The 27,815-nt window shown below is 33.0% G+C and overlaps 1 protein-coding gene across 1 annotated transcript; it reads right to left on the bottom strand.

Moving 5' to 3' along the window:
- Window positions 1–27,815, bottom strand: LOC132939148 (serine protease inhibitor 88Ea-like). The gene is made up of 6 exons (XM_061006174.1): window positions 27,461–27,815; window positions 6,431–6,788; window positions 4,286–4,585; window positions 3,854–3,989; window positions 2,789–3,024; window positions 1–1,186 (listed from the first exon to the last, which is right to left on the bottom strand). The coding sequence occupies exons 2-6, from the start codon at window positions 6,755–6,757 to the stop codon at window positions 893–895; spliced, it is 1,293 nt and encodes a 430-aa protein (XP_060862157.1). The 5' UTR covers window positions 6,758–6,788; window positions 27,461–27,815; the 3' UTR covers window positions 1–892.

Here is a 27,815-nt window from a genome sequence, read left to right as displayed (position 1 = left end):
TAATATTATATATATATATATTTATTCACACATAATATTAATACAATATTATAATCATATAAATATACACGTATAAATTATACCTACACTTGTATAGTCTTCCGACGAACACGGTAAATGAGAGAAATGTGACATCGGCTTATTATTATATATTATTATAAATTGACAAAAGGTTTGACCGCTCACGTCGACTCGGCGGCACACTACGCTGCAGTGTTTATATCACAAAAATAAAATACATTTTTTCTATCATAATATATTACATTGGTATATTGTAAATAATATAAAGGAAATTCCAAAATATAGATTTATGAAAACAATACGATAACATACTCTTGTGGTACCCAACCTAAATCTTGAAAACTACCTTCGCGGCCCACGTGTGACGTAAGTGTACGTGAGTGCTGGTGTATAGAGGCCGGATCAAGAGGGGTGCACTGGGGGGAAAAAAACTACAATATCATTTTTCATTAATTACTAAAAAAAATCAGCTTCGTAAAAAGGTTTTAAGTGCCCTCCAATACTGGATACCGCCCTTGAGGTGTATGGGTACAGTCGCGATCAGAGGTCTATGTTGTTCGTTTTACGGGACATATCATATAATGTCCACACGCGGTGGTAAACGACTGGCGTAAAATTAGAATAATAACATAATAATAATATATACATACAAATAATAATAATGATAATAATAATAATAATAATGATAGTAATAATGACCTTAGACGTGTACGAATATTTACATCTTACGCCGTAATAAGCGATCGATCACAATCCTACATAATATTATTATAGGTTGCCTTCCTACTGCGATCCCGCACGGGGGTATGTTTTATAGTGCACGCACAAGTCCGTCGACGAACATGCGGCGGCGGCGTCTATATTCTCCGATCTAGTTGGACTTTGGCGAATTGTAAACGCCCATGAACAGCACCGATCCGGTGACCTTGTCGAACATGAAGTAGATGAACGGATGGTTGCACCGGAACTTGAAGGGCTCGACCGGCCTGGACGACCGGGACATCAGGAACGACGTGGCCGCCGCGGCAATCGTGCCCTCTTCGTCCACGGAGATTTTCGCCTTGTGCACAGCGTCGTCGATGGTCACGTCGTTAGCGTTACCGGTCAGCGCCGACAGGTCGACTTTGCCTTTGAACACGTTTCCGATTCCCATTTGCTCCAGTAGCTGAAAAAAATGCCCAAAGGTTATTACTTAACACGATAAATATAATAATATAGGTACGCGAATTCAAGGGCGGCGAACTCCGGTCGGCCCGAGAAGGTCAGGAAGAGGTCCAGTAAAACTTAAAATGCATTAAAATTCAGTTTACTATTGTTAATGTAAAATTTTGAAAATACTTGAACGGGGTGAGTCGGGGAGCTGTCCCGTCTGCCCCCCACGTATGTATTAATATTTGATACCGTCAATAAACGATGGCGGCGCCGCGGAAGCAATGCGAAAGCAGATCCCGCGGCGTCGTCGGTTAAAACAGGAAAAAAAAAAATATATAATAATATATCGCTGGATGAGAACAAAATCGAGTGCTCTGCCTTATTGATAGTTCCAATTTTTCGGAACAGCGATTTTATTTTAAGGTTTTTACTTTTTAGTCATACAATACTTAATAAAAGTTAATTTTCTCAAAAACTCTATGTTGACGCCTTCCTACCAAATATGTTTATTATGAGATGTATAAAACAATTTTATTCGGTCCTTTATATGCGTATAAGATTAATATTCTACGTGTCGATATCAACAAATATACGTTAACATTTAAATGTTTTGCAAAAATAAATACATTTATTACAATTATAATAAAAAACGTTTCTAAGATTTGCTTCGGACAAAAATAGTTCTATCGATAATATTATTATTTTATGCTATTGGTAGGTAGTAAAAAGTATTATGTAATTAAAACTATTTTTTTTTTCCATCGTGATTAACGCGTATTTTGTCGATTGGGTGGGAAATATTATTATCATAATAAACGATTTATCGACGTACTATAATGTTATGGACACGATAAACTGCAGTTGTGTAAATACCATAACTGTAATGATTGTAACGTGAATATATTGTTTCAGCTGAAGTATTTTTTCATTCCGACAACCAATCACAAAACATTAGTTAAAAATATTTTATTTTAAACGTTTCCGAACAGGTTAGATTAGGGAGCAGCTATAAGGGTCAACAATTATTCAATAAATTTGTTATGTGCGTGGCACGACAGTTATACAATCGGAAAAATTCAATCAAACTATTTCAACGATAAAATACACTTCAGGAAAAACGATAATGCGCCTCGTAAAATTATCAGATTTAGATCAATTTTTTTTTTATTTAAACGAGAAAATATTTATCCAATTTGTATTGAACTCCAATTTTTGAATCAGCTTTAAATAATGCCATAAAATTTAATTTTAAAAATACTCAAACATTTAATACATATTATGGAATACGCGTTTATTAAAACATTAAAATATATCATTTTTAAATCAGAATCCAATGCTCCTCGCGTCTTCATATTTGTAAGCAAAAATTATAGAAATCTAATTATTTCCCGAAGCAAAAGAGTTATTCCTGTGACCCAATTTTCGTACTAAAATGCGTCAAAAACCCTATCACGCATAGCTATACTTATTTGAAATAAAAAAGATTATTAATTTATTCTAGAAACCCTTTTAATTCGACTAACCATCGTAGGTATATACTTAATAAATTATTAGTTTTGAAAAACGAACACAAAATCAATTTGTCGTAATTATATATTTTATAAACTTCGCTTACCGACACGAGGTTGTCCATGCTCTGTTCGACGTTAAATTTGGGTAGAGACACCTCGACGGGACGCGACGTCCATTCACCTGACGAAACAATGTTTTGCAAAATGTTGGTATTGAGCCTCTTACTAAGCTGACTAATTCCACGCTGTTTATTGAAAGGTGGCAGGATCACGAACAGACTGATGTCACCGCCTTTGTACGGGAGTTCCAGGACGTGCGCACCCAACTCGTCAGAGCTCACTACACAAACCGGGTTACAGGTATTATTATTATGTTCGAAATGTCGTTGTGCAATGGTGGATTTGAGAAGGGCGGTGGTTTTTACAAATATAAAATATATATTGGTAAATATTAAGGTTAACATATTGAAATATATAGATGGATCAATCACCACCCCACTGTGAGATATGATTTTTCTAATGTTTTCACAGTTGTTCAAATAAATTATTGAAATGATAACAGGTAAAATAATTGCAATGACAGTATTTCAGCCGAATATTGCAGTCGACAAGTTGACCGACCAAATTATATCTTAGACGACAGTATTTGATCCAAAAATATTTGGACCGTATTTTAGATGTCGACGAAAATATTGTATGCTAAATTGCTACGGGCTAAAATACTGTCAGACGAAATATAGTTCTGCTAATATGCATGTCTAGTTAAAAAAAATTCGGCTTAACTGGGCATCGGCCACGCAAATGTTATGCGTTTGCGATCAAATCATAAACGGTATTTGCACTTAGATATATATGTAGGCACATAGGTACTAATGTTGAAATAATAACTAATACATATTTCAAATTCAGTTTGAATGGGTGGACGAGTGGGTGCTTATGTACCTTGCATAATCAAATAATATAAACATTTTAAACCGCCTCTTCTGTTAAGTACATTGTATTTACCTATATATATATGCATTTCGTGGCAAAGAGTAAATATAAAATATAGCTGCAGGTACGAGTCATAGGTTTACCAACAATATGTATAATATGAAAACATACGTCACGTTCAAGATAATTTTTTCATTTAAACGAATGGTGTAGTATATATATATATATATGCTTACGTAGGTTGAAAACGCCGGATTGCCACATCATCGGAACATACGCGTTTTCGGTGGGTGAAGTGTAAAACACCTCATCTTTCGTGCTCTCCGAGGAAAACCTCGAGCTCCAAAAGCCCTTGAAGTACGCGGCGTTTGCCTGTGGAAAAACACACGAAACGTTAATACGTATTGGTACATGTATATATGCGCGTGACGTAGAAGTTGTTTTCAATTGGATTCGCGCAATCCGATATCATAAAATGCAATAATGATTTATATAGTAAACTCTCGTTTTGTCGAAACTCAATAGGGAAACAGAAAAAATTTCGAGACATTGAGTTTTATCGCAATGGTATTTATGTGTTTCGATAGCGTCGAGGTTTTGACAAATTTGAGATCTCGACGTTCGGCATAACAAGAATTTACTGTGTTATGATGCGATTATATGCTCACCAGCACAAGTCTCGTCTCGTACGTGATTTTTCCCTCGGGCAACAGGTCCTTGATTTGCTGGTTGGTCTGGTTGGTCACCCAGTTGTTGATGTACATGCGAGCCAGTTCGGGATCGACGACGAAATCCATTTTGTGCACCTCGTCCTTGAACACGTCAGCAATGCACTTTTGTATCGGAAGTCTCTGGGAAACGAACAGGCGGTCCACCGAGCTGAACTCGTAATCTCCGCTTGTGTTCAACGCCCTCATCGAGTGGAACAGTTTCTCCATGCGGTACGCTTGCATCACGCTCAGTTTGCCCTGTAAAAATTATGAATTAGGTCAGTCGACGATAAAATCAGTCATTTGCAGTCTTCCGAAGTTTAAGTGTATTATATATTATTATATTTTACGCAATTTTACTAGGTTTCGTAAACGATTTTATAGAGTTAGTAGAATTTCCGCTACTTGGCGGGATCTGTCTTCAGAATAAACTGTGTGTGTGTCGCAAAAATTCCCAAGTCATTGCAAAATACTAAAAACTTACTAAAAGTTCTACACTGAAACAAAATTAATCTGATTTAAAAGTTGAAAACTAGTAAGAGCAAAACGGAAAACCGAAAAAGCATACTTTTTTAATGAATAGTATACGAGTTACCGTATACCGTTACTCTACATTTCAAATGTTAGTTTTGACTTTTGAGTTTGTTTACGCACTTAACTACAAAATACATACTATATTTCTAGACCTACCATATATATTTATATAGTAAATAATGCGATTACAGCGGTAGCAATATATGTATTTGATATAGAGTTACGAAAAAAAATGTTGAAACTTTTATTGTATTAATAATTGTTCATCTGGAATTATAATATTTTAGTATATAGGTCATATACATATTCTAAAAACGAAACAAAATGTTTTTATATATTATGCATGAATATTTTTTAATAAGAAAATAATATTCACCTATTATCTAATATCTTAGGAGAAAAAAAAATTAAATGCTGAGAAAAGCTTATTACACCTGTTTATTGTGATGATTTACATACGCATTATGATCTTCTTAAGCGATTTATTTCTATACAATATAACATAATTTTTTTCTTTGAACTGTCACTACCTATATAATAATATATAATTAATACCTATAGTCATATAATTTATACATCGTAATTATATACGTATATATATTGAAACCATGAATTTGCATACCTACACTTATTGTATATAAATATGCTACCCTTAACTATACTTTTATAAACTTATTTTGTATGAATGCTGTGATATTTTGAATCATACAGGTTAGTCAAGCGTACGTAAAATACGATATATATTATATATTTATAACACGTTCAAGAAACTCTCCCAATTCCACAGGGAAGACTATTTAAATAACAAAGTAATAAAGAGTTCTAATAAAAAGTTTACGTGAATGTTTATCTAATAATATGAACCAATGATATAATATTAATAAAAATCAAATAAAAAATGCAATCAATAAAATAGTTAATGAACTTGATGAGAATGTGTGTAGTAATACAATTATAAAAAGTTAATGTGTTTAAATATAACATTTTATCCATATTATGTTATTATTTAATAGTAAATCGTTAGTATACTATTTACTAACTATATTACTAGACACTAAGTACTTAATATTTTTTAAACAAATCATTCAACGCTGCTATTTAATAATAGCATTGAGTTAACCAGGTTAGGTTATAAATTAAAACCTAATATGATTGAAGAAAAATAAAATAATGGTCCCATACGACCGTCGTTTAGATTTATAAATATTAGCTTTAGGGTAAAAATTAAAATGTATTTAATATCAGCTGTATTTCATAATATGTATGATCATTGGTGTTTCCTATCGCCCTCACCCCCTATTTACTTTGGGTATGATAGCCTATCATATACTACTATAGGTATTGTACCTAATAATAATAATAATATTGGAAATGCAAATGCTACTTTAAATCTGAATAACTGCTGCAGTAGTCCAATTAATGAAATATACAGTTTTAAAAAGTCCTGTCATCGTTAGGCATAAAACGACTCTCGAACTGCCTAATGAAAATGTCTAGTTCCACCTATGGTACCTACGTCTAAACAAACGAGGCGAAACTTTCGATTGTTGCTGCGATCGCGATGCTTACCTGTTCCGGCGGTAGATTGAGGAAACGCTTTAACGTCTCTTCCGTTTCGTTGTTGCTCAAGAAGTATGTGATGAGCAGTGCAGTGTATATGCTGTGTGGCGAGAATATCAAGTTCTGCTTGGGCGAAGCAGTGACGGCTGTCTGCAAGAGTTTGATGCTGAACTCCTGCTGCCGTTCGAACAGGTAAAACTTGCCAGAAAGGAAGTCGTTCAGCGACAGCCCCGGCCCGGGCGGCACACATTTCTGCGCCACGTTCGGCAGCGTCGCTGATCGGGTGGCGGTGGCCAACACCGTCAAGCCGACGACACACTTGCACAGCCAATGCATTTCCACGGCGATCGTCGCTTTTTATTGGTTCCTGGAACAGAACGTAGTTTATCGTGTAAATGTCGTTCGATAAAAGTGCGGTGTGGTATACGAAAAAAAAATTGGGTTATTTTATCATCTACACGACTACACGCAACTAATTATTTCGTCAGCTCTATTTCTATATTATTATTGTAATTTATATTTTATAAAAACATCGTTTTTATGCAGATGGCATTCCGCATTCGGACTTCAGTGTCGACTTAACGCTGCAGTATAACGTAGTTTCGTGTCGCGTAGGTACAGAACGTTAGGTGTAAGTACAGAGAGAGATTAGATTTTTTAAGTTGTGTCGGAGCACTATAGACAAACTCCTAACGTTTATCGTGTATTTTAAACGTACATAAAACAGAGTGGTAGGTACTACAGGGGTACGACAAAATATTGCATTTAAAGAAGAAAATAATTAGGTATAAAAAAATTGGTTTTTTTTTTTAAATTATATCTACACGTAAATAATGTCGTCAGCCCTATTTCCATCATAATAATAATTTATATTTTATAACAACATCGTTTTTATGCGCATGTCATTCGGTTTCAGACTTCAGTAACTACTAAACGCTGCATTAACGTAGGTAGTTTCGTGTTACGTATGTATAGGGTGTAACTGTGTGAGTACAGAGAGATTTACTTTTTAAAGTCGTCAGAGGTAGGCAAACTCCATTACACTGTCACTTTAAATAATTAGTAAACCCTCGTGGGACACCCTGTATAATACGTATAATAAAGTTTCATTATAATAATATAACAACGCGGTACTTTATTGCATTATATTTTTTTTCATATATTATCATAACGACTTTTTGTTTACTTTTCTCCTTCTCCAAACTTCCATTATGGCCGGCATAGTATGCGTTTCATTTTTCTGCGGAGTCGAATAATTATTAAAACATTATAATATATAATTATGGCAACGGCCGAAATCGTTTAACGTAAATTTGCCGCGAAAAACCCGACGCAGGTAATTTAAAACCAACTTGGTAACCCGCTGTTATTATAATGTTGTCCGTTGTACATTTACGCCGGAGACCTTCTTATCTGTTAAATACAGCACACTCGGCTGACGTGTATAAAGGTACCTACATTATTATATATACCTATATATATATTATATAGTATTTATTCCCGACACCGTAGTTTTTACAAGACTCGTACACGCCGGGCTCTTTTTAATTCGAAGCAATTTACCTGTTTGACTTTAATTAATACGATAAAAAACGACGACAACAAAAATTCGAAATAGGTACAATATTGTGTAGGTGTATACTACGCGTTGAACGGTTGAACGCATAATTAAAAAGCTAAATTATCGCGAGAGTAGGACATTGCAGCAAAGTAGTATTATATATATAGGTTGCGGTGGATTCGTCGACAACATTTAAATAACGATATTTAAATTGGTGATATATTGTCAAATCGTCCACACGTCTAAATACATATAATTATTATACGCACGCGGTGAGATGTGTAATTAAACAAAACAACAACAATAATGACTGAACTATAGCTATTGTAATTTGTAAATAATTTTAAAAAGAACATTTACCGTACAAACTGTGTAATAGCATCGGTAACTATATTACAATAATTATTATTATTTGTTTAGTGAATACTATTATTATTATAAATTGCAGCATGCGCGATGCGCTGTATTATATAGTTGTCGTATGTACGATTTGACTCTTTCTTATCGACTATAACCAAGTATCACTGCGCACAAAACAATATTTTTTGATAAACAATTATTTTTCGACCGATTTAATAATAAAATGCTCGACGCGTGTATTTTGATTGGTGAAACGTAATGCTCGTGAAACATACTCGTAGTGACCAGCTAAGTCGCTAATATAAACAGTTTGAATTAATAATTGTTTGATTAATTTTTACGAATATTTTAAATCCATCTTGTTATAATATTGTTATCTTTAATCAAAACAATTCCAAGTATATCGAATATGACGTGCTGGGTAACGAAACATTGCGATAGTCGACGAGTCTAGTTTGACAATAACCATAGTTGTTGTTTATCATAACAATACGATTGTATATTATATGAATTTACAGTTGAAGTAAAAAATAAAAATAAAACGGCTAAACATTGTGAGTATAATTGATTATGGTTATGATGTTCATCGGAATTTATATACTGTCGTGTAAAATGCAAGTTAATGAAAAAAACAACAAAAAAAACTAAATACGAAAAAGAGCAAAAACATTTCGGTCCGACGAATCGGAAGAGGAGGAGGAGGGGAAGCCTTCATTTGAATTTTGTTTTTGCAAAGAAATAAATCACTTGTGATGTGTCGAATTAATTCCATCGTCACAAAACATTATCAATTCAAATAACGACCCGCACGATTTCATTACTTATAATATTTTCCCGTCGCATTTCTCGAATTTTCCGCACTTAAATCGCGCACGTTTAAGACGTGGTACCATCTATAATAATAATAATAATAATGTTATAGCCATGGCATATTATATTTCAGTCAAGTTGGCGAGCATCTACGATTGCAATAATTTTCCCAATCTGTATGCACATAACTACGTTTGATGGTATACGATTTTATATATTATTATTTTTTTCAACGGCGTCTTCGCATCAACTTCCGCGGCCATTGACGCCGATATGATGGTCAATTAATGACAATTTCATTATAACATTTTCTCGTCGCAATTTTTGAATTTTCCGCTATTAAAACGCACTTGCTTAGGTACCATGATCGTCGATGGGTGAGGGGCGTAAGGGAGGGACAGCTCCCTTGGAAAATAATCATGCATGCAAGCAAAAAATTAAACATAAAATATGGTTTTAAATTCTTGATTATTTCTCTATTCAGTTTTTTTGAAGTTAACGTTTACAATGTAAACTTAACATAATTACCATTTCCTTTTCTTCCTCGTTATTTTTCAATAAAGACCAACTTGTTACCTATAATTTGCTGTAAATAGGTTTAGGAACTTCCTAGTTAAACTTTATCCTCCCATGAAAATTACCCTATGAGCGCCCTTATTAGATACCCCATCTACAATAATATCGTTATAACTTATAGCCATTGCATATTATTCTGTTCGTGTTATCTTGCATATTATAATATTCTGTTCGTGCTAGCGAGCATCTACGAATAATTACGATAGAAATATTGTTCCCGGTCTGCCTTCACGTAACTACGTTCGATGATAATATTCAGAAATTATTAATATATTATTATAGCGACATCGCGCGAGTGCAACTACTCCAAACAATACCGTACCCGCCTAGGACTTAGGTATAATATACATAGTTAAGCTCGATGGCGTCTTCGCAGCCAGCGACGTCGATAATATGATAGTCAATTATGAATTATTAACACCTAACGATCATCTATACCTACGATATAATGTTATACACGGCAACGGCATATAATATTATCATTATAAGCGCCGTGATTTATGGAAACTGTCGTCTGTGCAAACAGCGATTGCACAACGCCAGTAAAGTTATCGTATGAGACGGAAATCGATCCGACCGTTTCTAAAGAAATTATATCGTAGGTACACAAAAACCTTCCGCCTAAATAATAATAATATTAATATAATAATTTTATATGAATAATAAAGTGCGTAGGTATAGTGTGCATAATATTATAATAGTTTTCAGCGAATTCCGTACCGACAGAACGCATATTATCCCGAAGAATAGACTTGTGCAACATACAATGTATATTATAAAAAATGCATTATCATTAAAAAGCGCCTCGATATTTTAATATAATATATACCTACCTACTATTATATACCTTTGGGCAGATAATAATGTTGTAATACGTCGTTTTGTGCTGCGCGAGTGTACAATATCTGCAGCCTACTATTACTACCTATACTTTGTAAAAATTGGAAATCCTTTTTCACGAAATCTGACGTATCGGACGAATATAATATTATATTATTTTTATTATTATTTACAACGCTTGTTAAAAATAAAAAAAAACGAACGTTGTGCCGTTCTAACCACACCGTGTCAACTAATATATACTAATATAATACACCTATTGTATTACGTACATTTATGTGTTATATTTTATTATAGGTAGTACCCACACGAATTGCGTCCAAAAATATTCGGCACGCAATATTATTATATTGGCATGTATTTAAATCAGGCGTTCTTACACAACTAATAATTAATAAATTATAAAAAAAAAGTAAATATTATACGTTGAATCTAATCAAAAATCAATATCTTCGACAATATTATAAAGATGGTGGAACCCGTCGGGTACCCGGACGTCCCTTAGCCCTTATTTAAACACTTTAGAAACCAGTAACTGGTATTTTGAGAGTATATTACTAAAATCATTTCATTTTCATTAGCGAACGGAAATTATCGTTTCGTTCTAAAAGTCGTACCAAAACCGGAACAGGAACGTTTTCGTTTCTTCTAGGAACAGAAACCGAGAAAATTAGGTAAAGGTTCATAAACGTTCCATGACTGTACGCGTAAATACTTAGGTCTCGACGGCTTTAAAGTGATAGCGTACGTGGTACACCTCTAGTACTCAAAAAATTATTATTATCTCGTGTTAGGCAGCAGTACGCAGTTCAAATATACATTTGATTACTATATTATAGCATAAAATAAAATAAAATAATATCGGTAACTCTTAGTTGCTTTGGTAGCTAACACGCCATCAGATGACGATAACAATCCTACCGTCTGTCCGACGTATTTTTAGGCGCGATTTTTCTTTACAGGACTGATCCCCAAGCCTTATATGTGCGCCAGGTCTACACTGCATACCAGGATGTGTTAGTTTTGTTTATGCAGGAAGCAGTCGTGTGTACCATACGCTGCAAGGACGCTGTTTATCAGATATAATATGTACCCAACTTTGTGTTCCGCTTATAATGTATTATATTATATACCTCATTATTCAAAAAGAGTTTGAAACAAATCTTTATATATCAAATATAATAAATAAAAACAAATTCAACTTTCAAGGAACCTCAACCGATAATATGGTATAAACATTATTACATGGCAATACGTAATATAATATTGTAGACTACGCGACGTACTTTTCTAACGACTTTGTATATATGGCTTGTGATGGGACTTTTATACACGCTTATATTATGTGTGCGAAAACGAATCAAAAGTTAAGTTTTTATTTTTACAGTTGAATAACGTAGAAATAACAATGAATCAGACCTCCTGCAGTGTACATGTCAAAAGGAGTCCGTGCCTTATTGCTCACGTGACAAGAGTTGTATATAATACTATAAAATGTATAATTTACTATACCTGCGTATATCTGGGCCCGAACATATGGTATAAATGTATAGTAATAATAATAATAATAATAATAATAATGTATGGAGTTGGTGACTGCTCATATACTTCTTACATAATATATTATCTTTTTTTATAACCGTCGTGTGAATAGGTAGGTACGTGATCAAAAATATACTGCACGAGTGAATATTATTTATTGTTATATTTTGCGATACTGCAATAAAGTCGTCTAGATTTTCGTGAAAAACAATATAGCGTCGTCAAACGATAAAATAATCTGAACGAACCTCGTGCGAATGATACCGAGACAAATAAAATATTGTTTACTGGTTCATGTGCGCGGCAGTGATTTGAAGTATTTTAAACCGAAACAAAATTAATATATTGTACTGACCACATTGTGTTGACTGGCTGTTATGTAGTTAAGCCTTACATTGTACTCGTTTTGTTATGATATAATATTTGCTATGATAAAATATGTATAATATTATTTCTGCTGCAGCTATAATAATAAAACAACTCTAAAAAATAACTATATAAGATCTATGTGGCCCTCGACTTATTGTGGATATTTTGGCTTTGGTATTATATAAGACCTATAACGGCACACGCATTGTATTTGCTTAGACGTTCTTATTGTCAAACAGAATGGACATATCTGTTATTATACTATATACATAGTTGAAATAACGCATATGAATCATGACATGATATACTTGAATAATGTGTTCCTACAATTATTGTAATACCTACCTAATCATTTATTTTGTTGTTATTTATCGTTCGTAAAATAGTACATAATATGAGTAGTCCGTTATCATAAAATATAATTTTGAATATAAAATATATAAATTTATAATGTGTAGGTAGGTATATATCTAATGACCTTCTTTAGACATTAATTTATCAACAAAAATATAATTAAAAAAAACATTGTTACTGGCGGACGGTTTTTAATATTATTTACATTGGAAATCAATAAACATTTTAAACTCATTGGATATGAATTTATGATGACATCAGGTCCGCCCTAAACCGAAAATTATATTTAATTAGGTACTTATAAAATAAAATATTTATTTAATGTTTCCGCTTCAATGTCTTTAGACAAAATTAAACCACCCTGAAACAGCGTATAACTTGTTTGTACCCTAGCGACGTGCCTTGTAACATGTTTTATTATTAACTTCGTTAAAAATTATTTTCTATATTAAATCTCAATAATAAACATACTTTAATTGAAATTTCGATTGATTTTGAGGAAATATACTTTTACAGCACAAGTTCCCAAACAATGGATGAATACAATTGTTAAGTTTGTAGAAGGGCATATTGAATTACACTATTTACACTAGAATATTATGATTTGAGTCCCTCTTCTAAAAGATAAATTGTTTGTGGGATTTTATTACGTAATTTTATGGTATTTGGACTTTGGCATGATGTTAATTTGATATTTTGGTATTTATTGCTTATTAAAAATTTAGAAATTTTGAAGTATTCAAAAAATTAGGCCTTTATTTTATTATAATAGGTCCCGACGGAAATAATTTTTTTTAAATTAGTGATAGAAACAAGTCACGAAATTTAGGCCCAATAGGGGTTTCAATTTAATTCTTGTAACATTGTTTAAAACAATAGTAATATTTATTTATTTAAGTAGAAATAAAGTATAAGAGTGAAATGGTGAATATAATAAGCTTACCTTTATTACTGTTTGTTTTCAAGCTGACTGGAAATCGCTTTAAATTATTTATTATAATTAAATTAGGTTTAAAACTTTAAGATCTGATGAAATTCAATTGTAAGTGAAATTCCATTTAATCCATTACGTTACGTGCAATACCACAACCGCTCCACAGTAGTCAGCAAATAATATTGAAATCAATGTTGAAAAACTGGATTTGGTTTAGGTTCACGTTTTGGTAAAGTGATTTATTTAGTCCTTTAAGTTCCCAAAACTAATTTGAAATAATTGCCTTACAATATCAATTAGATATTCTAAATCTTTAAGGACAATCAAATGGAGAACTATAAATGTATACTTATTTTATTAATAATAAAAATGTATTATTATAATTGGTTAAAAAAAAAATAAAAATGAAAAATTTTAGTAACTCAAAAAAAAGTTGTTTAAAAAGGCATTTCAAATCATTATTTTTCCTCTTAACACTGTAAAGTGGCAATAATTATAAAAATGACTTATTCATAAGTTTTTTCTTAAAAACACAATCATTAAAATTAAACTTGAACACGCATATAAATACTTTCAGAGCTGTAATTAACGTAAATTAAAATATAATATATATATTATATTTCAAATGCATTTCGTAATTCGTACCTATATCACAACTATCATAAATGTTGTTTAATATTATTACATTTTATTTGATTATTATGTTTCTAAAAACAAAATTGTGTATGGGCATTAGGCACACCTCACCCTCACTCATTGGTTGAGTAGGTACACAATATCTTTGTAATTGTTTACGTGAATATAGTGGAATATAGTAAAGTGCATATTATAAAAAAAATATAAAAATATCGATTAAAATATTCAAATATATTATAATAATCAATTCGGATAAAACCTTTTTTTTTTATTATATTGAAATATTTCTACAATCTATACAATATTTTTATGGACAATAAGTAGGTTTGATAATAAATTGACAGTAAAAATAGGTTAACATAAATCTTAAGATTAGGGAGGATACCCAGTGGTAACACCCTATAAGGATAAAACCTACACATCATAATAGTTAATTTCGCTCTAATTTTACCAACACCATGTGCTTTAGAACTACGAAGTTATTCGATCTAATTAATATTTCATAATAACTCAATGAAATAGTTTTTCCAGTAATTTTTTTATGAAAAAAAAACATACAATTTGTTGTAATAATACAACCTATCTATTAATAATAGGTGATGTGTATGTTTGTGTGTGTGTGTAATATGTGTATGTCTAAGCGAACCACCACAGCCCCAAAAGTGTATCGCACTAATGGTTCTGAAATTTGGTACATATATAGGTAGGTAATCTTATCCCGAGGATGTCCACTTCGAAGCCAATTTTTTAAATTTTGTATTTTAAAAAGGGGTTCACGCAGGGATTTTTTGGCTCACGAAAAACTAATATATTTTTTGTTTGTGTAATATGGGGCTGCCATTGGGTACAGAAAATAAAATAATAATTATAATTAGACAAAATGTTGGACTAGTATTGTATAATTTGTGAAAACCACCAAAATAACTGTATTAAAAATCTGTGCAGTTTAAATTTAATGGAGTTTAAGAAGAGGTAAATCCACGAGCATTTAATTTATCACAGGCACCACCGTGCAGGATCAGCTAGTACTTATAATAATTTTATAATAAAGACTATTTACCATAAATTAAATTAATTTCCATCCACGTAACTACTAAACTGGAAGTGTATTTATTATGTTCATTTAGATTACTGTCAAACGGTAAATTAGTTTTAAAAATAATACAGTCTTAAGTTAAGAATATTTATAATTAATGATTAGGATACATTAGATACAATAGAAATTCTAAAAACAAAATTATCATTTTTAAATACATCGATAATTTCAAAAATACTTCTATAAAAGCGAAAGTACTTACAATTTTTTGATTTGGCAAAAAACCTAAATTGACTGAGGTAAGTAGGTACCATAATTATTGTTATTTAGCTTCCCACGTCTTCTTTGCTATATAAGGCTATTTTCTCCTCAGACACTGAGATACATAATATAAAGTTATGTAAGATGGGAATTTATCGAAATAAAAATGTGAGTCTTATAAAATTAGCTTGCGAGTGTAGTGAGTTATTTTTTTGTTCAGTTATATTATGGGCTGGTCAAAATATTTTTCCCTCTTATTAAAAACTGCAACGACGTCACTGACAAATAGACGTCATCAACATAGCCGGCATTATGATTAAATTTATGAATGACAATAACTCATAGTTATGAGTCAAAATGATCACTAAATTAAAATAAAAATATAATCTAATGAACAATACTTAGTTTGTTTCTTGTATAAATAATTATCCATATTATAATTATAATTTTTCTCTCGGAAGCTGTACGGAATTAATTCCTTTGAATAAATAAACAACAATATAAGACAAAAAAAAAATACATTTATTAATTAATATGTAGGTTCTCGTCGAACCGATTAAAACAAATATCTCAAGTGAAAGCAAAATATTGCTTGAATGACGTGCTGTATAACATAACGTATGCAGGCATATTATGTAAGACTCGTGTCATTAAATCCGTTCGCTCACAACATACGTTTTCCAAAAATATACTATACGTATATCGAGTATAAAAAAATGCACTCATAAGCATTAATCACTTTTTTTGCAAAAAAACTAAACGACTAATTGATGGTATTAAAATAAAAAAAATAAAAATACATGTCGCTGAATCTTTTTTTTGTGCAACAGCCAACAGAGACGTAAAAACTGACCTATTTTTCTAACGACCTTTAATACAGACGATTTCACAGCGGGACCAAGTTTTTGGTCAGTTTGGGGGGGGGGGGGGGAATAACCACAGTAATAATTTACTCTTACCGAGAAAATGATAGATATTTATCGATGTAAACGGTCAATTTTTTCTTCGAACTTTTATCTTAATGCTCGTACCATATAATAGTCGCAGGTGGTATATAGGTGGGTAAAGTACAGTTTCAAGGAAGTAATGTGAAAAACGAGTTTAAAGGAGTTGGGTCAGGTTGACCCCTTTTAAAAAGAGGATGAAAAACAAAACTCTTGGACTTAATACTGCAGAAACTCCATTTTGGTGTATTTTGTCGTACCTATTGTATTATCCCCTTATAAGGCACCGGATTTAAAGGCGGTGATCATTGATGATAGAAAAAATGATTCTTAGGGTTTATGGTCTGGTTATAATATATAGGTACAAAAGTATATAGTGTGTACTTATTCTTACCTTTTTATCTTATTATGTTAATCACCGTATTTAGGGCTCGTATAATAATGATTAATATTGATTATTAGTGTTATTTTCATACAAAGGTGCTTATAACGTACCTACCTATAATTTAATCATAATAATGTATAGTAGACGTTGCAAGTCAAAACTCTACGTCGTAAATGGTTGTAAATATTGTTCAAAGCCCTATTTGAAAGTAGTTAAATACCAATCTGCTGACAATCACAATATTGCAGGAATTTCATATCAATACGCAATTTACGAAACAATATCATGAGGCACGAGGAGTCGACAAGTCGACTGCAGCAACAGACAAAGATCAGAACCGAAAAACCACACATCGGCCCGAAAAAATAAAAACCGTCAGCACCGAAAACGCGCATTTGTAATCACACTGTTATACAATTATTATACAATCATACAATAATTATACAATATTATATTATAAATGAAAAAGAAACCGTGACACGTGGGTCGCGCAAACACAATGCGATCGGTGCGGACTGCGGTGTTATCGCGGGCGGGGAGATGAACGATATAGCTCTGCGGGCGCACGTCATCGTGTGACAAGGACGCGCGCTATATTATAATAATATGCGACCTGTACGACAAAATAAATGTTATGGTCAGCGAACGTGGTAGGATGTATAATATGTAACATGGTATAATATGCTGTGTGTGAGTGCGGCCCGGTGCGAATGAAATAATTGGTTTGCAGGCGGGCGATGAGCAGCGGGCAAGAGGAGACGGCGGCGGGAGGAGAAGGCGCTCGGCGGGACGACAGGTAGGTAGGTAGGTAAGTAGGTTTAAACCTTATATTATCATAAATTTACGCTCCGTGTGAGTAAATAGTACAAAAAGTCAAAAAAAATCGCCGTGGCGTGTGTCCGCGTACCTATAGGCTATAACATATTATGTTGTAGTCGTATAGGTTTATTCACGGCCGCACCTGCAGCCGGCGAGAGGAAATCGTCGAGACGTGACAAACTTGGGTTTCCCGCATTATCACATTATTTCATTTTTTTTTTTCATCTGTTTCCCGATTCCAGCGTCCCGATGTTTTTGTCGTTTCCGATAACACGGCGCCCGCCATCGCCGCGACCTCGACCGAGCGCGACCGGAAAACTCGCACGAGCCAGCCACCCGACGATGCACTGCAGCAATAATGTACAGCTTATAAAATACATTTATCGTTTATCGTTATACAACGCGCGTACAGTTTACACAACACGGTTGTAGATATATCTACAACCGCGGTACACAGCATAATAAATTATTGCACTATCGTACCACATGCCGCCACGCTCGAAAGAAAGAATCGATGGTTTTTTCATTATTATTATTATAAAATATTATAATTATTATTCGGAATGCGCGTGCGTGTTTTGTAATTCGATTAATATCACCAAAACAGTGACGATGATGACGATGACAATATTGTTATTAACTAAGTCCTTTTTACTGCGACATCAAAAAACCATAACCTCGCGGTTGACGATTACGGACGATACGGTCTACGGTTATTAGCTACCGTTCTAGCTAACCTAGGTATACCGTGTAGCTAACCTAGGTATATACCGCGTGTGGTGTGCAACGATGATGATGGTTGCACATTGACGAAGAGACAATATTATATTTTTACCATTAGAGCATTAGTGAATTTTCCTATTTTTATTTATTAATAGGTAATATATTATCGTCGACGAAACGACCGAGCACAAGATATACCTATGATATAACGTGATATGATGATGTAAACAGTAAAATAATAATAATGTGTTTGATATTACCGTGATCCGAAGTCGCCTGCAATAGGATATTGAAACGTAATAATATTATGTGCACATTATATGGATTGAAATATTGAATAATATAACCACGGATATAACGTTTTTTATCCGTGAATATAACTAAGGTGTCCATAATCGAAGAACAATAAATTGAAATAACGAGACTTTTAATATTAAATCCCGCACGACTCATTTCAGCAATCGTTAATTTTTCAATTCTATAATATGTATTTGGAAATATTTTTTTCATATTTGGGATTGAAAGTTAGATGGTACACACTACACGCCTTATTTTTAACGTTTAAAATCTTAATTTGTGGTAAACGAAAAACTAAAACAAGTTTCACCACATTTTCTATTTATCATCATCACTACTGTAGCCTATATTTTAAGGTAAAAATATAGTCCATCAATAGACCGAAAGAATGAACATAATATTTTCATGTTTTACACGTGAATAAGGCGGAGGTTCTTAATTTTCGATTTGGATCTTATCTGTTCCGCAAAAGTAAACATGCTTATATTGTTTGGAGGTTTCAGACAAGAAAAAAACGTACCTAATCCTTAAAAATATACATAAATAGATGCGCATATTAGTCTAATGACAACGTTTTGGGACTAATAACCTGGTGGCTGTTATAATATGTTTGATGTAAATATTGGTGTGAAAATCGCGGTAACTTTTAGATAAAATATATATTATAGTGTTCAATATTATATACTATAATCTCTTATACAGTACTCTATACAGTCGACACGTGCGTGTAAATATAATATTAATAATAATAATAATAATAACAATATCGCGACAGTGGGTAATTGAGTAATTCACGATCGACCGGCAACACGTCATTACAAATTATCATCATAATTATATTGTAATATTCGGTAGTTGAGCTCGAGTCGTTGCTCGGCCGTAATAATATTGAAAAGCGACAATATTATTATTCATAGATCGGCGCGAGAAATTCAAGATGAAATCGATACGATAATTACATATTATTATTATTATTATTATTGAGTGCAACTGTCATAATATTATTATTTTACGCGTTTCCCGGAGAATCGCTAAGATACTTTCGCCACGCGTATCATTGCGGTAACACAATTATTATCATCTGCACGCCCTCCACACGTTGTAATATTATAATATCATTACCGAATTTTAAAATTAATACAGACGATTGAAAACGTGATAAAATCATATTATTAAAAAATTTAAGTATACGGCGCACATACTGTTGCGGACCCAAGACGTGTTTCGAGTTTCCGAGTACCCAATCAGCCGCCTCTAAATCTCGCCGATGAGTTTCGGAGTCATCTAAAGTAGATCAATCCAAACTCGTAATAATAATAATATTATATTATATTATTATTATGCATGACGCGTATGGTGCGAGAATATTATAGTGTGCAACAACCACCTGACACCAAGCCGATTTAATTAAAATGCATTATTGCGCATCGAACAATCTACAATTGTTGCATTACACACTAATTGAGATATAATTCAACGGACAAAAGTCAGATAGGAAATACGAACGGAATGTCTCGTAAGTATTTGTTAATACAAAAACATAATAATAAAATATTAATTAGGTATACCAGATCATATTATTGTGCTGTCGTTTTAAAACGATTCTTTTACCGCGTTTCAATGACGTCATCACATTAGAGCTGCAGTTACAAAATATCAAATTGATTTATAAGCAAATTATGGTTCCATAATGTTGATCTATTCCACACGTCAGGAATAGGGTAGGTCTATAGGTTGCGTCAGACCAAAATCTCGATGACAAAATAAATTAGTCCAACATCTGCAAAAACGTTGGTACAGAGCAGTGGCGTCATTTGGGGGTGGCAACTGGGGCTTTTGCCTCAGTCTAGTATTTACATCAACCTTAAGTCGGCACATTTACCACCCCCCCCTCCACAAACCACCACCACCCTTAACTGCTATAGCACTATGCTGAGTGAAAAAAATGTCGAGTCGGATAAGCAGTGAAAAGTTGCCCTAGTCTAATAAAAACTGAAATGATACCACTGGTACAGAGTACTTCATCCGTAACGCTTAACTCGAGGCAGCAGCAAAAAGTTCTAGATTTCGTGATAGTGTGTGTATAAACTTGTTGTTATTACTGATAAAGGTATAATATATTGTTATTCAACGCAACAATATTAATCGTTGATACCACCAAACACCCACCACCTCCCCAACAGTTTGATGTATGTACGTCTATATAGTATATACATATTATGTCATACATACGTCTTTCAATAATATTGACGATTCTATCCTTGAGTATAGCGTAACAACAATATGATTTTTTCGCTTAAACTTTAAAGCAAAAATAACTACGACGTTTGAACTTTTTCGTGTATTGTTTTTGCCGGTATCAAACACAGATCGATGTTGAAACGTTTTAATGAGCAAAACATGCAGCATTGTGTAGACGAATATTATACTCACTCACTCTCTCTTTCCATAATATGCTTAGCTACGCGTTTAAGTATTCGTACAGGCTTTTTCGCGTGGTGGGTACTCAGAGATTAAAGTGCATGAATTGTTAAAAGCACAGATGAACTTAAATGCCATTCTCCACTAAATATTTAAGGTCGTAGTAGAACATTTAAAGCGATGTACATCATATTGTATAAAACTTTCGTATCTACTGTGTAAGCAGCTCGCTGAATCCACCGGTTACTACAAAAGAAATGGTTTAAAAATTTTGCTACTCAAAGCGTTTGTGCCGAAACGATAATGAACCCATTTACATAAGACTCAATACAACGAATCGTTCGGAATTCAAATCAGTCATAATAACATTATCGGGAAATTTATCAAACAACAAACGAATAATGTTTAATTAAATAACAGAAATACCTAAACTCGGATGCTAAACAATATAATATTATTATGTATATAGTTAGTAGTTACGTTTGAACGTGGAATTTGCAACAAGAATTAATATATATGGTGCGTGTGACTGAGTATATATAGTTATTAATTACGACCACGAAACACTGCAAATTCAAAAATGTTCAAACAATTGTATGCGAAATCAGGTTAAAATATGTAATTGTTGAATTTCCCAAAAATATAATGCCAGAGTCACGCGTTTCTTGATTAAACACGTAACGAGTAGAAATAATATTATAATAATAATAATTAATAATTGTGACTTTTGTGTACGACACAATAAAAGAAAATAGAAGTATTCGGAAGAGACGTGCAGACGTGCGATATTACGACGACGAGTCGTACGAGTATGCGACTTGTGGCACGCGATAAGTTAAAAAAAAAGTTTGCATTTTTTTTTGTTAACAGTCAATATTCGTAATCGCTCATTTTTTGTCCATGTTCGTTTTTGCGTTCGCATAACTGGGCCGTTTTAAGTTCTGCACAGCGTCCTGTATCGTTACTGTAGGTATATGTACCAAGTAATGTGTCTATTCGGTACCTATCGCGGGCCCACAGTCTCCTCCGGGTTCGCTGTCGTGATGATTTCACGGGTTGTCGTCACTCGTCACAGTGGTCGTCGCAGAACAGATGTCAATAATAATAATATTATTGTTATGTTACTCACACGTCATAATAGTAATATTATCTATGCAGGAGAAGACGATACATTGACGACGGTCGATATAACATTATATTGTTATGCGTATATAATATCATAAACCTATATAATATTGTGGCGACCGCGACACTATTAGCCATTATGACAGCTTGTGGTTGCCGAAAAATCGGAGAGAAAGCAGCCGAACACACTTGCGGTGCGGCGGGGGACTCGGCTCGGTAATAGATCATAATATGCAACGACGACGATAATAACAATAATACCTATATAATACGTTGTATTATTATTATATTGTTAGGAGTATAGGGTACTTAGATTCCGACGAACATAGGTTTGTTTCTCGCGACAGACACACGTTGCGTACTCGCTTGTCGTTTTATATAAATAGTTCCATAATACATCATAATATAATAATAATAATATTATAACGCCTCCATCAACCTCAGCTGTCAAAATCGTTACGTGCGCACATCAGCTGACGTCTTCTGGTTGCGATCTCCGGCGCCGTCCAGTTCTGCGGAGATCGCTTTCACGCCCGTCCGGTCCATATGATAGCAGCAGGCAGTGTGCCGGAATTATTATAATATAATATCGACGAAATCGGATACGATGCCGAATAAAAATTGTGTATAATATTTTATAGTGAAATATGTACTTAAAATATAATATTATGCTCAAACCGTTTTGTCGCGCCGATGATCGCACCGATGATACGCTTACGACATCGCGGGCCGCGGTTGTCGTCTTTATTATTATCATCACCATCGTCGTATGATCATCAACATTCATCATTATTACACACACGGCGCACCTAATTATATTTTACATAGGTACAGATAATACCGGCCAGTAAGAGGCGTACCGTACGTCGTAAGTATAATAATAATATATTATAATGGATGTGTACTTATACAGTGTGTACATAACAATATAATAATAATTGTACACTGTTCGCCGTCGAAATGCTGCCCAGTCGATCGTCTTACGATATCGGTGTAGTAGACAGGTAGGTAGATATATAATATTGTTATATATAAACACATACCTGCTACTTAGGTATAGAGTGATGCGTAACGACGTTAAATCAAAAGTGTCTATTCGCGATCCATATATACTGTGTGTGTGTGTGTGTGCACACGACAGGTTGGGTTCCGTTCTTGTAATACATCCTACATATTATGATTATTATTATTATATAGTGTATTATTATTTGTTATTATTTTGTTGCCGTAATTTTTCTAGAGAAAGCGCCATTCCGACACGATGTATTTTGTATCGACACGTCACCGAAAACTGCTTCAGAACTTTTCCGTTTTACGAATATATAATATTATTACACATGGGCACATAATATTAAATTTTATCACACGACGGATGACGTTCACCGCGACAATATTCAGCAGCCGACAAAAGCTCTTACCGTTCAATTTAATATGTTTTCCACCGACGAATGACGACGATCCGAATTCATATGAACCGCGTTTATATTATAGTTTTGTTTTTCTTTTGGATCGTGATGTTTCAATATCGAAGTGATCAATTGTATTGATTTAACAAACCGAAAACACGCCGTAAGTACTCAGTCGGCGTGTGACTTGCGTGAGTTAAGAGTTTAATATATTTTAATCTCAAATGTCAAACTCAACTTTCATAATATTGCTTGCAGTGTAGTTTAGAATTATCGCAGCGAAGTGACGACGTAAGAGCACACACATATCACAATATAAATATATATTATATTTTTATATTTATTGAACATAATATGCGTCGTGTTAGAGTATAACCGTAAAATGGCGTAAATAATAAAGTTCTGACAATAATTGAAAATTATATGTTTTTCGATTTAAACTGCAACTTCTATATCGTAAAAATATATATAATATATATATATATCGACAAAGTTTGTAAGTAATCGGTACTTTACTGTGTAATTTTTCTCTGGCGCGCAGAAAACTTCAAAAACCTTTTTAGTCTGATCGATCACTCCGGAAACAAACGGTTTCAAGAAGAAAATGGTCTCATCTTATTTTATTTTTTACGACTATGCTAGACCCCGCCGAAACGTCCAGATCAAAAAATATAGGGTTGAACAATTTTACCTACAACAAAGCAAATAATATTATACTACTCCCTGACTCTATTCCATTGTCATATTGGTGTTGTATGTATTATTTATACTGAAATGTTGATGCCGACATATTATTATTATTATTATTATAAGATACAAACACTAATACAACGAGCTCAACTATAACATTGATCTATAGCGGATGATGCACAGCAGTGAAATGAGTGTTATAAAAATTCGGTAACGTGTATTATATTATAAGTTATAACGATACTGTGCGTATAGTAGTGTTCACATCTAAATTTTAAATTAAGTTATTGAAGAAAATTCCCGTTTCTAGTACGTGCGATGGCACATTCATAATAATATGTTGTAACTACCTACTTGATACTTATTACTTGAAATAATGATATTTTGTATAAATAGCACGATGATAATTATTATAATATAATCAATATGTACTTATCATAAACATTGTGCAATTATATTATTTTGAAACGTAAGTGCTAAATACGCTTCCTTGTAATGCGGAATACAACTATTTACGACAAAAACATCCATTATCCATACGATTAGCACATTTAAAAAATGCAATTTTTATATTTAATTAATGGTTTGTAGTTTTATTCATATTCAGGGTCAGTTTGGTTTTGAATAGCAGGGGAAAACGTTTTGACCGGCCCGTATAACTGAACAAAAAACATCTCGCTTCATTCGCAAGCTGTTGTCTACTTACATTTTTATCTCGATACAATAATTATTCGCGTCTACCATAACTTTATGTCTTTATACATGTCTAGACTCTCGGTGTCTGTCCCTCAAATAACACCGCCATTCAGGGCGAGTAGCAATCTTATGAAATAAGTGGCACAATAAAATGTTCAAAGAAACACTTATAAATACGTTAACAAAAACACAACCTGGGGACAGAGTGGCCGAGTGGACTAAGGCGTCGGTTGCGACGCACACCGACGCCAGTTCAAAACCTCGGCTACGGGCGGCATTTTTCTTCCGGCATGGTAGATACCTATGGGGGCCCACTAAAAAATCTGCCAAACTGTGTAAAAACATGTTTAAATCTACAGTACCCTCCCACACAGTTAAAAACTACCCAATGGCACAATAAGTTGCCACGGGTTAATTAATAAAAAAAAACACAACCATTTCACAAGAATACCAATCAATACCTATTTAATTAACTCGTCAACAAGAAAACAAGAACTTACAAATTGCATTGCTTTAATTAATTTGAATTTTCCACAATTTATGTACATGGTATATAAAGGTATAAATAGATTTTTAAAGCTGATGTGAGAACTGAGAAGTGCAAATTATATTATGCAAATATTTTATATATTGAATTTATAATTTAAGAAAAGTATAGGTACAACACATTAACACTCCTTTAAGTTATAAATTATTTCAAAAAATTTATATTTTAACGCGAACAATAAAATATTACTTGTTTGACTTCTATAGGGTCAGTATTGAACTAAATTATTGTTAATCTCTTAAACACATACTCAGTACCCACGTATAAGATGATATAATTTTGTTTGATTAAATATATTTTAGAAAGTGCATAATTTAAGTGCATTGAATATAATATTATAATCCGTTAATTTATATGTTTATTCAGACAAAACATATTTTAATGTTTAGTGTATAGCTATTACATAAAGCCGTAATCACATAACTGAATAAATCTATATATACACGAATAGGTGTATTATACCATCACAGCTACGCTCATTGTATATATCATAAAAAAATATTTAGCTACCATATTGGTTTGAGAAATATTTACATATTATACATAGGTACATACAAGCAATACTAGTTCATAATATTTTAACATAGATATACATATTATAATGTTTATTATTATAATATTTTTACACACGAGTTAATCGATTTAGTTGGCACTAGAACTAGAACTTATAAAATTCCAACCTATGTTAACAATCAAACTACCTGGGTAATATTTTTTTTCTACCGAAAAGGTAACGGTTATCTGTAAAATTTTAGTGTTTGTATTTCAAATTTCAATTAACGTGTTCAATACGGACCGGTAAATCAAGTAATTAGTACACGTTTACCATGATATAATCTAATCAGTAATAAGTAATCACATAAGTATATTTTTTGGACAGTTAAAAAAACATATTAAATACAGTATTGATTTTCATCGGAAAAACACGATACAAACGTGCTCAAACACAATCTTTGTAATACGTAATGGTTTAACTTGGTAGTCGGAAAAAAATCATCCAATAACTGCGGGTTATTTTTTTTTAGTTATTATCTCAAATAGTATTAATGTTTTTAAGAACATTTTTTTACATACATAATTTCAAATCATTACAAAACAACATTTTTAAAAAATAATGATGTATTACTATTTTTATCGTTATTATTTTTTTAATAACATTTCTTATTGTTAAGTTTTTTTATGTTTGCGAATGACAGCATACATCTTAGTTTCATATTGCAAAGCAGAATGTCTTTCTGAGAATTTCAAACGAGTTTTTATTTATAGTCACAAGTTAGGTATAAAAGTACTTATTTAAAGTTTATTTGAGCAAGGTACCTCTGCACTACTGCACTCCCTCCATCTAAATATTAAATACTTTTATACCTTTTAACTTTTAAATTGTAACTGCCCATGACTCGTTGGAAATTCGATTTTTATGCAAGAATTCAATACTCAGAAAAATTATCTGTATTCCAATATGAAATTAAATAGAAAATAGTAACAAATTGTTACTCAAATGTCGTTCAAAAAAAGTTAACAAGTACTTAGGTACGTTAAAAATAGTAAACAATTTTGTTTTGTATTAAATTCAAATAATTAAAAAAAAAATACATTCAATTCCAAAAACATTTATACTTTTCGGGATGACGAGCGTTGAATGTCTAAAACGAAAGCACTCTGTAATACCGTGTAATATTAATAATAAACAATTATTATGTGACTTACCTATATTATAGGTCTTCGGAACGGCGTTGATCCAGAGATCGTGGGTACTGCTTGTGGGCAGACTTCGGAGAGTATACTTCGGAGCAGTGGCGATCGAGTCAGTGAAACCGAATAGAAAAAAAAAACGTCGGTGGGACACGTGTGCGATCGGTTCGTCACTGCAGCGGATGTGCGTCTTAAGCGAAATGTGTTTCAAAGCGCGTCCGGTTCGGTGCCGGTCGGTCGGTCTTGTGGTAGCACAGCAACAGTGTCAGCGGTAGTAATAGCAGCAGCAATGGTCGTAGCAGCAACCGCGGTAGTAGTAGTAGTACGGGAATGCGGTGTCCGTCTGGTAAATCCCATGGCCGACTGGACG

This window comes from Metopolophium dirhodum, chromosome 2, assembly GCF_019925205.1.
Source record: "Metopolophium dirhodum isolate CAU chromosome 2, ASM1992520v1, whole genome shotgun sequence".
In the NCBI taxonomy this organism is placed as follows: Eukaryota; Metazoa; Arthropoda; class Insecta; order Hemiptera; family Aphididae; genus Metopolophium; species Metopolophium dirhodum.
This window is presented reverse-complemented; position numbering and strand designations above follow the sequence as displayed.

What these genes read in the sequence shown, in the direction of transcription:
- LOC132939148 (XM_061006174.1), bottom strand. Translation starts at nt 6,757, where the DNA reads ATGCATTGGCTGTGCAAGTGTGTCGTCGGCTTGACGGTGTTGGCCACC. An exon ending in TCAATCTACCGCCGGAACAG is followed by an intron (nt 4,586 to 6,430) that starts GTAAGCATCGCG and finishes TAATTTTTACAG; the next exon opens with GGCAAACTGAGCGTGATGCA. An exon ending in ATCCGGCGTTTTCAACCTAC is followed by an intron (nt 3,025 to 3,853) that starts GTAAGCATATAT and finishes CGGTTTGTGTAG; the next exon opens with TGAGCTCTGACGAGTTGGGT.